The following is a 14,646-nucleotide window of genomic DNA, read 5'->3' as shown; positions in this document are numbered from 1 at the left end:
TTTTTTATTAATCTGCTCATTTCTGTACGGGAGCAATTTTCGAAATTCAGCACGCGTAGAACAGCGGCGTTATCGTGATGGCAATCGACGATATGGGGCTCATTTCATCGTCCGCGCGCATTTCCCTCGTTAATTTCCCCGCGATGCCGGCGACCTTTTTCCACCTGGGCTGTTTTGCCTTTAAATTAGAATCGAAATTGCAATATTTACCGGTCGTATATCGGTATGCCGATTGGCATTATATTCCGATGCGGGAAATTACTTTTACTGCTGCCGATAGTAAACAGCTAATCAAAATTGAATCGGCTCCCAATAAGCATAAATCGACGCCCGATTTACATAGATCAAGGCCTGGCTGCACGTACTGGCGCGACGATCGCAAAAATGAAATCAACGCCAAATAATATTCGTATTTTTATGGCTAGATATAGCTGAGACGAATATATTCATCGCTGCATTCTGAGATATTAAAATCCTGCTCACGAATGTGGCGGAAAATCGCTTTTATCAATTGTTGATCTGATTTAAGAAAAGTATTTTTATTAATAGTAATATAATATAGTCTATATGTCTTTGTTTTATATCGCGCGCCACATACAGTCCTGGCTACAACGCCCGTGGGTTTATATTACAGTGAAAAATATATTGAGTGAGATATTTAAATCACTGATATTTGCTTTATAGAACAATACATTTCACCTGACAATATTATTTTGTAGGGCTGTTAAACAAGTTGCCTGTTTTTCCTTAAAATAAAACAACTTTTAACGCTCCTTTAACTTTGTAATGCATGTAGTCCATACAAAGTGTATTTGTATATGCGTCAGCGAAACTTGTTACATAAAAACGTGGCAATGTTGTCGCTTCAGTCAGTCAGTTTGACTCTGACATAAAACAAAATTCTAATATAAATAAAATAATTGAACAAAAATGTTACGAAAAATTTTTAGCTTATTTTAACATTATAGTATATCTAATGCTTATATTTTCGAAAACTACATTTAAGAACATATGATTGTATTGTTTGTAGGTTAGAGCAATGCAAATAATGCAGTGAAAGCTTTAATTTATATTTTCCTAGTAACAATTTGAAATAATTCATTCTTTAACATGGTATCATCAAAACTTATTTTATGTACTTTAGATTGCATTCTTTAATTGCAACCTTTGTTGATGCACTTGTTGGAACCTTCTCCACCAGTGTACTATGATATGGTGAATTGTTAATAACAATAACTGGTGGGTCCTCCAATATTTTTAAAAGCTGATTTTCAAACGAATGCAAAAACAAGTTATGGTCAACTTCTCCGTGGCAGTCACCCTTGGACTTAGAGGAAAACACTAATTCTGCACCAGGCGTAACAAAATTCCTGTTTCCAGTGTAGCGATCTTCAGATGTTTCGAATTTTCCCGCAATTCTCAGCAGCCCACAGATCTACTCGAGGCGTTGCACATACCTGAAGTTAGCACCCACGGTGAGGTGGCAACAAGGGGTACTGACAGAGGGTACGACGTGGCAACCTCGGGTGGTAAAGCTAGCGGATGACGCGACGCCGGAAAGGTTAGGTTTTTCCGTTCCCGACTCTAAAAAAGTGATCAGACGTGCCACTGTTCGTAACACCTGAAGGTAATCCTGCCACGTGCATTTCTTTCTGTTTTTATATTCTTATTGTGGGTTAGTGTTTAGTGTTAATATATTGTTTATTTTTTAATAACCGTTCGTCTAAAAATAAATATTCCTTCTGCATATAATTAGACTTCATTTGTACCGAAATAAATCGCCGAATATTATTGTCTTTATCTAACCGCACCCGTACTCCAAATTGGTGACCCTGACGTGCGACATCGTGTTATATTCCACATTTTGTTTTTTTTTGGGTTATTTTCGATTCTTGAAGGTTTAGTTATTTTTTTGGTTTGCGACGCCATTTTGTTGTTTTGTTTATTCGTTGTAAAGCATCATGTCGGCGTCAAACATCAGATTGCCTGCGTTTAATCCGAACGATCCAGAGATGTGGTTCCTGCAGGTCGAGTGGACCTTGAAACATGCAGGGATAACCACAAGCGCAGAAAAGTTTGAAATCGTAGGGGCAGCATTGGACCCCATCTATACTCAGGAAGTGCGCGGCCTCTTATTTAATCCCCCACCGGAAGCTGAAGATCCATTCAGCAAATTAAAAGAGGCGCTCCGGGAATGCTTAGGGCTGTCAACCCAGAACCGGGCACGGCAACTCCTCGAACGGGAAGAAATCGGTGACCGCACTCCGTCACAGTTTCTCCGTCGGTTACAATCATTAGCAGGGGACGCAGCGGGCCACGATATCATTAAAGTAATATGGATGAACCAATTAGACCCCATTACCCGAGCTAGTATCGCGGCGCAGCAAGCGAGCATCAAGCTGGAAGACCTGGCGAAAATCGCTGACAACATTAAAGACTCCATAGGCTCGTGGCGGCCAGCAGGCGGTACGGCACCGACGAATAGTTCAGAGAGCCAATTGGCGGAGGAGTTCGCGCGGTTGAGGCTGCAGATTCACGGGCTGCAAGCCAAACCAGCATGAAGAACTATATATCTGCAATGAATTATTAATAAATGTTATGACTAACAAAACCTAATCGATACTTATTCCAACGTTTACCTTTTTCCATAAACTTTTGTTGTCTTCACAGTATATTTATTATCATCTTGCCAGGAGTGTCCTAATATAGTCCTAATATCCACGTCTCATCTAAATATACGTATTGGTATAATAATGTTGTATATAATTTTGTTCATTGATTAATCGCCCGTTTCGCATAAAGACGATTTTTTTTTGGCGAATTTAAGGTTTTATTGTATTTTATTTTTTGAGATATTTTAGAGACCGTGTTCGTACTAATTATTCAGTGCATCTGCAACATGCTAGAAAATATTTTCAGTAAAAACCGCGGCGATTTGAAATTTATTAAAACAAAGTTTTAAAACAATGTTTAAAACCCGTAATAATAATATTTTGAATAATTTTATGTGCTTCTGATAACCGGGCGACTTTGATAGGCTAGTTCTGTTTCATGTTCGAACTTATCAGACAGCATTTTGTCTCTTTTTAAGTAGCATAAAATAGGAAGTAAAATATTGTCTGATTCTGAAACGAATTTATACATTGCGACAGACAATACATTAAACATCTTGATGACGCATATACAAAAAAACTTTGAATAGACTATATTTTACGTTATTTTACGATTTATAAACAGAAATTCGAGGCAGACAGATCCATGCTCAGTGGACGTATTTTGCTGTTAATGTTATGTTTGCATTATAATATCCGGTTAAGGATGGCATCTTAGTTAGAATCAGTTCCAGGAGACAGAATATTATTTCACCAGTATTATTTTGTAGCGCTGTCCAACAAGTCGCCACTTTTTATAAAGTAAAACAAAAGTTTTGTTATTTAAAACTCTTCATTGTTTATCACTGCTGTAGTCTATATGATTTCAGCGAGATTACAAAGCTGTTCTCTCTCGAATTCATTCAATTAATCAGAATCAAACAACTTATTAAGAGAAAAAGACCGGTTAACGTTGGATTGGCAATCCTTCTTTAGTTATTACTCTAAAAATTCCTTGGTGTAGCTAATAGGAGTTCAGAGGAAAGTATCACAAAAACTTTAAGTTCATAATAGGCAGATTGAATGTGCTTAATGACCACAAGCCATAGACTATAACAATTAGGTAACACTCATTTTTTGAAAAACACACCTAGTTCGTGGATCTCTGATACAAGATTCGAAGTTCAGTGTGGAAGGACACCAAGAACGGACTGAAGTTAGTATTAACTAACATTTTGGGAAATTTAAGGAATTTAGACAGAAGCTTGCAGTTCAGTGTAAATAATCACTGAAAGTGAATTAGAAAACTTGTCACATCTGTGCAGTAAGTTGGCAGTTCTTTCCGTGAAACAAAATTGTATTGCAGTAAAATAAAAGTTTTCATTGTATAACATAAACAGTTTAGAATTCACAACTTGTAGGTATATTGATTTTAGCCGCGTCAATTTGTGAGATTTTTACTGACTGGCAAGTATTCCAATTAGAGAAACACCCAGAGGGCATGCGGAATTTCCTTATCATCCTTGCATTCTTCCTTGTGACTAGTCACAATTCGAAACAACAACGAACTTCAGTTTACAAGCAGTAAGCATTTCGGCTAACAAGTCGGCTGTAAAATTTATATAGTATTGCATCCATCAAAAATTATTAAAACCGCTTTTAAGAATCAATTGTTGAGGATAATGAAGAGCGCAGAACTTTTTGTTGAATACGTGGTCTTTCTAATTTTGATAATTTATTTTTAGCGTTGGTGTAATTGTATGATTTGTGAATGAGGAGGGATAAGGATCGATGGATCCCACGTGCTGGTTTTTCCAGTTGAAGCATATCTAAAGATTGGTGGTTCGTACGCCGGGGCCTTCAGAAATGTTATCTTTGGGAGACGCCCAATTTATTAACTTGCCAAAATATGTACGTAAAATAATAAAATATACCACTTTCTGTATATTATTTATATAATATTCGACAACTTTTATTCTTACGTTGCCGTTTCTTTTCCTAATTACAGGAAATTTGCTTGTCTATACCTATCATTTGGGAAGTTATACAAAAAAGACAAAATTTCAAATAATTGGCTGTAAACAACCGCTTTATTTCTACATATAATCAATACTTATACGTTTTATATATTTAGGTAGTTTTATGTAGAGACCTTTTTAATCTTAAAAAAAATATATTTCTCCACTAGACAAATTTGATAATTTTGCAGGGAGGAACACAAATATATTTTAAGAATAAGAACTGGTAATATATCGAGCCGACCAAAGCCGTAATATTACTGGAGATATATTCGTATTTTCTAATGAATACTTGCCATCACTTGAACACCAACACCTGAAATGAATCATGCGTCGATATATTTTGTTTAAACATATATTATGGCATATATAACATACATACATATATTATTATGAAACATATATTATGATAACTTTATTTAAACAGTTACTAGACATTTTATTTAAACATGATTTTATCATTAGCTGATATAATTATATTTTGTTGATAAAATATTTAGAAGTTTTTCTGATCAATTTACTGCTAACAGAAACAAAAAATACCATCTATGAATATTGTTGATAGTCATTTATTTCACAAATTAATCAAACATTTCACAAGTATATTCAATAAACGAATTTGTAACATTTACAGTTAGTATCAAGATCCTCTTATTAATTACTTAAAATCCTTCAACTATTAACTAGATCATTTTACACGCCCTAACATCAGAAAGTTTCTCGGTTACTGCTAAAATAACAAACAAGACAATACTTTTGAGAACACTTTAGGATAGAAAGAAACTAAAGGAATGTCTAATTTCATTTAAAGCAGCTGGATATATTCTCCTAGTTCCTCCTAGGCCATTTCACCGAACAATAGGTGACTTCGATTCGGCTGTTATAATGGACAAAAAATTAAGTTATCGTGAAATATTACTAGCCAAGTAAAACGAATGGAAGCTAAAAGACAAAAAATGTACATAACAATCGTTGAACTGACTAAGTAAAAACAAACTTAAACCTTATTTAACCTATCTATTACGCGTATTCTATATTCTACTATATACACACCATTTAGCTTAATACTAACCTAAACATATTAATCTGTTTACAATATTATTTTAGTTACTACTAACTGAACCCAAACAGTTATATTAATTTAGAGTTGTTTTGTTCGTAATTTAATTTTTTGTATATGTCACAAAATTATATTATTATTTTTGTATTTTTTGGACTCTCTTTACTCTTTAGTATTAGAAATTTACTCAACAAATTACGCAGTTAAATTATTTAATATTATAGTGGATAGACCAAGTAAAGAAGCAGCCCGAATGAGGAGAAATAGGAAAAAAAAAAACGATGATTGAAAATAAGGAGCGCTTCAGGCCCTGGTGTACTTAGTCTAGGCGATTTGACAAATGTTCTAACTAAACAACAACAAAAAGTTATTATCACCGCCGAGAATCTAACCCGCACCCACCGATTGTGAGCTAAACGCATTCAACATTACACCATAGAAGCAGTTTTCTACAATATTTCTACGAGGATTTATATACTCTAGTCAGTGCTTAAAAAGCAAACTGAATGGATTTTGCACTGAATTTCCGATTTTCCTTCACATCAGCTCAGCAATAACATTAAACGCAAAAATCTGATTATTTTTAATAAAAAATATGTGAAGACACTATACGCGCCTTTGAAATTTAAGGTTTTCTTTCGATTTCCTCTTCCCCCCATCAGATCCTAACTTGGTAACAATGCGACCACCTCGGAAGTGCACTCTTTCGAATAAAAAAAGAATTTTCAAAATCGGGCAGCAGTTGGAGAAATTGGCGAACATATATTAAAAAAATACAGCCGAATATAGAACATAACCTCCTCCTTTTTCGAAGTCGGTTAAAAATGATGTAAATGGCAATACAATTTCAAAAAGAATAATCTGAATTGATCTAAACTATGGTATAAATTTACAATTATAATTTTGTATATCTAATTTTGTTTGAGAATTTATTGTTAAATATATCAATGCTCTATTCTATGATAACATTTTTATAACGATATTGTTATATAGATTGGCCATGATTCAAATTATTGCCCATCGCTATAGTCACATTCTTCTTTCAAGTAATCCTTGGTTAAATGCATATTCATAAAAATGTATGAATTGCATTGACACAAACTTTTATAAAAGAGAAAGTTTGGCCACGTATTGAAACAGGGAATCAAATAAATCTACGGTGTCTGGCAGGAGGAAATGAGGAAATTTTTAATGGAAAATAAGTCTATATAATAATACAAAGCAATAAATAGAAGTTTATAATTTTGTATCAATATTACTGATTTTTGTTTATTTCTATTAGTTTTGAAGGCCTTTTGGAGAACTGAATTTTAAGATCCTATTTAGAAATACTAGTAATACATATTAGTAATATAACTTCACAAAGTTCAATTATAACTTACTAAATTCAATGTGAAGGAGTTTACTTCAACTATCCACTTAACTCATCAAATATTGTCCAATTCTTCAGTTCTCGATATACAAATAAAAAATTTAAATAGTCAAGGATGTTATGTTATCTATCGGCGATTTGTAGATTTCATTTATTATGTGCATTTAAATTAACTTTCCGAGTCCAGTGCATTGCGTTATAAGAATAGAAAGGTGTTAGTAATTTAGCTGCCTATTGATATCACAATTCTGCGGCCTTTATTGACTTTCTGTATTAATATTGTCATTAAAAATTGTCGTACTTTTTGAACTAATGCGAGATTAAACTAACGTGTGTGAGACTGATTATTCTCTTCCATTTCTACTCCATCATTTTCCTACATGTAACTTCCATAATTCAATTCATTTTTAAATTCAACGCTTACAAATATTTCACAATCAAGGAGTGGGTTGCCATATGGTCTGAAACCACTATATTGAATTTGTTTGCTTGTGAAAAATTGATAGACCAAAATGGAAGGGATTTCTGTTCCAAGAGAAAGGAATAGGGACCAGAAACAGCTTTAGTAATGAACTAAATACTAAATACTGAACTGAATAAAGTAAAATATACAAAACATAATAAATAAGCCCATAACTCTGAATAAAATATTTTGATTAAAAAAGTAATGATGGTGACAAGATAATCAATTCCATATTCAATATATGGTCAAGATATCCTTCTTCTATTAGCACCTTTCTTTGTCTCTTCGCTATTGAGTTCAACAGCAAATATCACAGAATCGTCAGTATGTGTAGCCATAGTGATATTTTTTCCTTGGTTATATTTTTGTATCACATGTATAAAATAGGCAAAGAATAGGCATAAATGTAATGTATTGTAATTTATCTCATTTAGTTTCTTGTATTGTATGCTAAATACTGAACTGAATAAAGTAAAGTGTACAAAACATAATAAATAAGCTCATACCTCTGAATAAAATATTCTGATTAAAAAGTAATGATGGTGACAAGATAATCAATTCCATATTCAATATATGGTCAAGATATCCTTCTTCTATTAGCTTCTTACACCTTTCTTTGTCTCTTCGCTATTGACTTCAACAGTAAATATCACAGAATCGTCAGTACGTGTAGCCATAGTGATATTTTTTCCTTGGTTATATTTTTGTATCACATGTATAAAATAGGCAAAGAATAGGCATAAATGTAATGTATTGTAATTCACCTGGTTTAGTTTCTTGTATTGTATGTTAGACTTCCTCTAAATCTGGCTGATGTCAGCCGAATATATACGGTTAGGCTATGTTTGAAAGGAATATTTCCGTTAGTATTTGATTCTATTTGTTAACTGTAAAATATTTTACCATTTGATTCGTATCAGCTAGTCTTCAGGACATGTGAAGGACGCTCTACAACGGAAAATCAGTGGGTAATGGGTCGAACCAAATCGACATTCCTTGATGGGGTTTTGTGTCGATATCACAAACCAAGAAAGGCATACGTGATGCTCAAAATTAGGAGATTAAAGAAGAAAAGATACAAGGAAAGAGTAGAGCATAAAACGATGTCTTGTATTAACTTAAAAAGTATATTGACAAAACCCTAAATTAATAATTAATAACCTAGCACAAAAAAATTCACAGTTATAATCAAAATATTCAGATAAAACTGTTAAAGACTCAAACATTTAGTCCGTTATAGATAGATCTTAAAACTAACAGTATATTCAGCCTATTCAAAGTTTTTTTGTACATACGTCATCAAGATCTCTAATGTATTGCCTGCCGCAATTTGTAAATTGGTTTTAGAATCAGACAATATTTTCCTCCTCATTTCATTCTAGTTAAAAAGAGACACAATGCTGTCCGATTAGTTCGAACGCGTAAACGAATGAGCCTGTCAAAGTCCTCCGGTTGTCAGACGTATGCAAAATTCTTGAAAGCAATAGTAATAAGGTTAACCTCTATCTTTTAGATGTACTATAAGGTTAAAATAAATTATAGTTGAGAACATTTTTGTTCAATCATTTTATTTATATTAGAAATTAGTAGTATGTCAAAGCCAAACCGAACTGATACGTGACGTTTTGACGTCATAAATTTTGATGACGTATTTATAAAAAAACTTTGAATAGACTATATCTATTATTTATATTTTCGGTTTATCATCTGTTCATTACCCAGAATAATCGCCTAGTAAAAATGTCCTAATATAATTCCTCAACAATAAAAATATACCGACATGAAATTGCCCTAACATAACCCCTAAAAAACCAAAATGTCCCGGAATGAACATATTCTAGCACGAAAAGCCTGAGTGCAAACCGGCATCGGAATAGTTTACGTTTACTGAGGGTTTTCTAACCATAACGAAGGAATGGCGGTATTACCTGAAGACTAGGCTTGGCCATTTGATGGTGGGCACGTCAGAACCGAATGATGGATAGTGGCTTAATGAATGAAACTACCCTTCAATAATATCTGAAATCAATTTCTCAGGGTTGCAAGATCGGCGTAGTCGTTTACTAGGCGGCGCTGCTGGCAACCCGCACCTGTTTAACATCTGGGATAATATTTTCTGTATATTTCGGAAGCTGCAAAATTCGACATGCCTCAAGTCCGCGAGAGCGTCTTATACGGATGATCAAAAAAAAAACAAAACTACAATCCTGATGTATACGCATAACTTTTTTTTCACTCTATAATTGGTTTCCAACAAGAGTTTTTCTAAATCTAAGAAGTTGATGATTTCGCTAGTTTCGACCAATATCTCACACATATCACATATTTACATTTAGTTATATCAATTGGAAGTACTCTCTCCTCTCAGTATTATCCAGATGTCGTTTCCTCTCTCCACCACTTGCTAGTACCATAACATGTGGCCAGATTGATTAAAACTTTTAATCTAATAATATATTAAAAAATGAATCAATTCAAGAATCCCTTCAGAAAACATACGAGTTTAATTAAAAGCATCAGCGCCGTTCGTGCTTCTTCGGATGGTGTCGTCGTTATTAGTTCAACCGGAACCCTCAATTTAAATTCGCTTAGAATCGACAATATTTAGCAAGGTACACATAATCTTCTTAGTTTTATTGGCGTAAGCCTTGCCGCCCGTGTTTCATACGTAATTGAGAACAAAACATAATAAGCTTTCAGTTGGCGGCGTTGGTGAAGGTGGAGGCGGCGGAGACGAGGGAAGAGATGTAATGAAGGGTCCGGGCGGTGAGGGGCCCTAGTAGACGCGGTAAGGGGCGGGTGACAAAGCTCGGTTGGTGGCTAATAAAACGGAAACCGTTAAAGAAACGATGTTTGTGAGTTTGGATCTCTCGCGATAAGATTAATGAAGGAAATGGGATGCTGCGCGTTATTATTTATTTATTTATTTATTTATTTATTCTCATGTAATTGGAATAGTAAATTGAAGTTTCTGGATTTATCTCTACCCTTTATATCTACTAGATCGTGATCTCAACGAAAATGTAGTCTTGTGTTCGAAACTCTCTTAAATAATATTATAAGCAATTTAACTATCATTTAATTATAACAGTTCATGACTAGGACCCTTTAAGCAACTCCAATATATTTTCTTTCACCGTATAGTCTCAAGTGAGACACTTATTATACTTTAAGAAGAAAGAAGCAGATATTATGCTTTAAGAAGCTAGAATGCTTTAAGATGTAATCATTTCCAATCCAACGTCAGCTTCCATTCTAAAAGTTAATTACATTTGGTATTGACAGTTAAATCCTATTCTAAATGTAAATTAACTTTTATTATAAATACTTACTAGAAATGAATATGTGGATTTCATAGAATATCCAGACAGTATCAAATATTTCATATCAATAACAGTTTAATTATCATTAAATAAAATTAAAGGGTATTGCTAGCATAACATTGGCTCTATAACTATGGTTTATTGTACCTATAATATGTTATTTAGGGTACTTGTAGGACAACTGATATGATACACTTAAAGACAACGGAGAAATGTAATATGTCAATATGTTACAGACAATAGTTTGGTGTCTTAATTATTTTGTCTCTTCTCTCAACTCTGTAAAAATACTTTTCAAAATAAGGTATAATTTCCATCAATATGTAAGACGTTCAAATGTCGTTATGTTACCACATTAACTTTGGCTTTTAGTTTATTTTGTCTGTGACACATATCAAAATTCTAATATAAAGCAATGAAGTAAAAATAATATTACTAAATACTATTTTGTTTAGAATTATAGTACATCATTGTGGAAAGACTTAATAACGTTAAATGTTCCTCTGTTGCTGAATTTCCATCTTAGGTTTCCTTATCAATTAATTGAGTCTATTGCTATATATTGGTTGCAAAATTTTACTGATTTTCTAAATATGTTGCCATCTCCATAATATATTTGCCATATCGTTTGTTCGAGAACTAATACCCATCCTCCCCACATATACTTCAACGAAACTCTCATATATAAGCTTTAATGTATGGAAGGGTTTAGAAAACAAAATCTATTAATTTGCTTGAAAATGTTATATTATTTAACGGAAAGAACGGAACTTCATTACATAGTGAAAGTTAAGGTAAAAATTAGACAAGCCCATATCACTCGTTCGCCATTCTAGTAGTTAAAGAAACAGACGGTGGGCAGATAGTCTTGACCGTATTACATAGCATATATTCTGAACAATTACACACAGATGACACACAAATCTTGCACATATTACGATTTTTTAAAATGACCCTCTATTAATTATACACTCATCTTCAGTTGTTTATCTACATTTATATGTCTTGGTAATTGTTAGCATTGGGCCATAAGCCGACACCAGCAAAGTTTTATTGTTATATTGTGAGTTTCACTATCAGAAACATTGTTGAAATTAATTAATAAATTGTTAATTTCTAGTCTAAAAGAAATATTTGTTTACGTCTATGAAAAAATGTATACAAATCAAAAGTGTATTGCAGGCAATACTTCTTTCCACAAGGCCAAATAATTTTTCATTATCCCGCTCGTACCTCCATATATATTATTTTCTGATCTATCAAATATTTGTTTACGATTCGGTGTGTCTGATGAAGTTTATCTAAACAAAGGTGTTATTGTAGGCAATGCTTCTTTCTATAAGACCAAACAGTTTTTCATATATACCCCTCAGCTGGCAAAATTTTAAATAATAGGTATTTAGAAATATATATATATTATCCGTATATAATAAGTTTCTTCTATACAAGTAGATATTAAAACCTATCTAAACCTACGGAAATTAATACGGAATACGATACAGGTATTTCAAAATAAAGAGCTGATAAATGTTTATGCACCCAGATTCTACGTGAACAGTTACTTATACCGAGACCTTCTCTTACCAACGGTTATAGAGGAATTGAGAGATTCGCAACGAGACATGAGGAAAAACATCAAAGTTTTGGACAATAATGAACTAGGACTCAGACTTACAAGAACCAAACCGTATGATCTTGAGTAGTTGTATAGCCAAGTACACTAAATGGCAACAATACCCAAAGGTGTTACAAAATTTTATTTTATTTTATTAGTAATTAGTTTTAAATTGCTTGCAGAGAAAAATTCTAACTAAGTCTGCAATGGCTAGTATTAATTTATTAATAATTTAAAAAAGAAATCTTTTAAAAATTTTATAGAAATTTGAAAACCTGACGAATTTTATGGGATGCTTCGGTTGTTTGCATGTTCAGACGCATCAGTTGGAATTCTCTTTCTAACTAGAATAAAATTAGACGAAAAATTCGGCCTGATTTTAAAACGAATTTACAAACGGCAATAACCAATATATTATACGTCGTAATGATGTGAGTTCATCGTTATTTTCGATAGAATAACCATGAAGTGTTGTGAACCGGACAATGGATGAAAATGGACTGTATAATACTCACTGCCTTTAGTATGTTTAATTATGACGAACATATATAAAGAGATAATAATCGTAGTATTGTTCTAGTAATAACTTTAATAGAAAAATATTTCATCTGTAATACCAATATTTTAGTTTCTTTTCATTAAACGAAATAAGAAGTCCTCAGTTTGGTTTGAATTTAATGATGAGAGAATATTTAATCCCGCCGTTTTCTCCGAGTGATTGTGGAGAATGGAATTTATCAAAAGGCAAAAGCATATTTTAATAAGATTCCGCCTCATTACTTGGCAAAAGTGGATAGTTTTGTGCCATAAAAAGCGATAAAAATATTGACTTTTGTGCCATTAAAAGTTCTTAACGAATAGATTTACTTGTTAAAAAGAAATATTTAGATCAAACATTTTTCGATGTTTTCCTTTTCAATTTTCGCTGGATTGTCGTTAAATTGCATTTTCTTGAAAGGTAATCGAGTAGTTATCCAAGCAAAAAAAATAATGGAAAACTTATAAAGGAAAAGGAGTTTTCTTGTAAATTTACAAAGGAAATAAAAATATGAAGGACAGGAAGTCAACAACATTCATAATTGTAGAAACAGCACAGTGTATTATATTGAAGTTGTAGAGAAACATTCAAACACTAGGTATGCTATAGGATTTTATTAGAATTTTTGTAATTTTATATATATATGGATTCGTTAATCAATGAAGCGAGTTCTTTTGTCTTGAGACTATTCGTCAATAGCAGTGATCAATGTATGAATGCCGAAAAAAAACGCTTTACAAACTTTCTAATTATTGTTACTTTTAAGATTTTACTTAATTTTAAATGTTGATTAAAAATATTGTTTTAAAATATTAAATATACTTTAATGTATTATATGCTTATATACTTAATATATTATATATAATATATATATATATATATATATATATATATATATATATATATATATATATATATATTTCTTGATCTGTAGATATCGGCCACCGATTTTTTTTGTGGAACTACCTGTTAATATCCATATGTTAGAAAGTTTCATCAATATATTTAAAAAAAAGTATGTATATAAGTACATAATAAACAAAGAACAATAAACAATAAACAAAGTCTGATAATCAACCTGTTAGCATGGTTTGAAAAAGACGTTTGACAGATATTGAATTAGGTAATTGGCCCAGTCGATAGGCTTTATACCGAGGAAAATTTTGTTTTATATGAATATGATTAACAAAATATTAGTTAATAAAAGAGCACCAAATCGTAATATAAATAAAAATAATTCAATTTTATTGATTGATTGATTTGATTTTTATTTAAGATTTCGCCATAAGTCTCTTTTTTACCAACGAGGGTTTATCTGGACTTTCTTTAAGATAGATAACTACAAAATTGCGATAGGTAAATAGCAAAGTGAAATTACTGCCATATTTCTTGCGCCAGAACCGTTGCCCACACTGGTTTAAGGAACAAGAACTAAGCTCATACAATCTGTTAAAAATATCCAAATATATAACTGGATGTAAGTTTAGACTTATGTAGTAGGAAAGTAGTAGTATGAAAACACTGTTTTACTTTTACCTAATTATTTCATTTGAAGAATAAAACGTTGTGATAGGATACGGTAAACTGAAGGTAATTTCACTTTAGCACATGCGAATTTTTATTTATTTGAATTAATAGTCTGAGTGAAGAAGTGCTCTTGTGGCGA

The 14,646-nt window shown here is 32.4% G+C and overlaps 1 protein-coding gene across 1 annotated transcript; it reads left to right on the top strand.

Annotated features, from left to right (window-relative positions):
* The first annotated feature begins 1,961 nt into the window (after positions 1–1,961).
* On the top strand, positions 1,962–2,561 carry LOC143190826 (uncharacterized). The gene has a single exon (XM_076395392.1). It carries the CDS (start codon positions 1,962–1,964, stop codon positions 2,559–2,561), a length of 600 nt encoding a protein of 199 aa, XP_076251507.1.
* The last annotated feature ends 12,085 nt before the right edge of the window (positions 2,562–14,646 follow it).

Source organism: Rhynchophorus ferrugineus, unplaced genomic scaffold (assembly GCF_030347505.1).
Source record: "Rhynchophorus ferrugineus isolate W39M unplaced genomic scaffold, kcgeb_rfMv2 rfM2, whole genome shotgun sequence".
NCBI lineage: Eukaryota > Metazoa > Arthropoda > Insecta > Coleoptera > Curculionidae > Rhynchophorus > Rhynchophorus ferrugineus.
The sequence above is the reverse complement of the archived record's forward strand: the minus strand, read 5'-3'. Positions and strand labels throughout refer to the sequence as shown.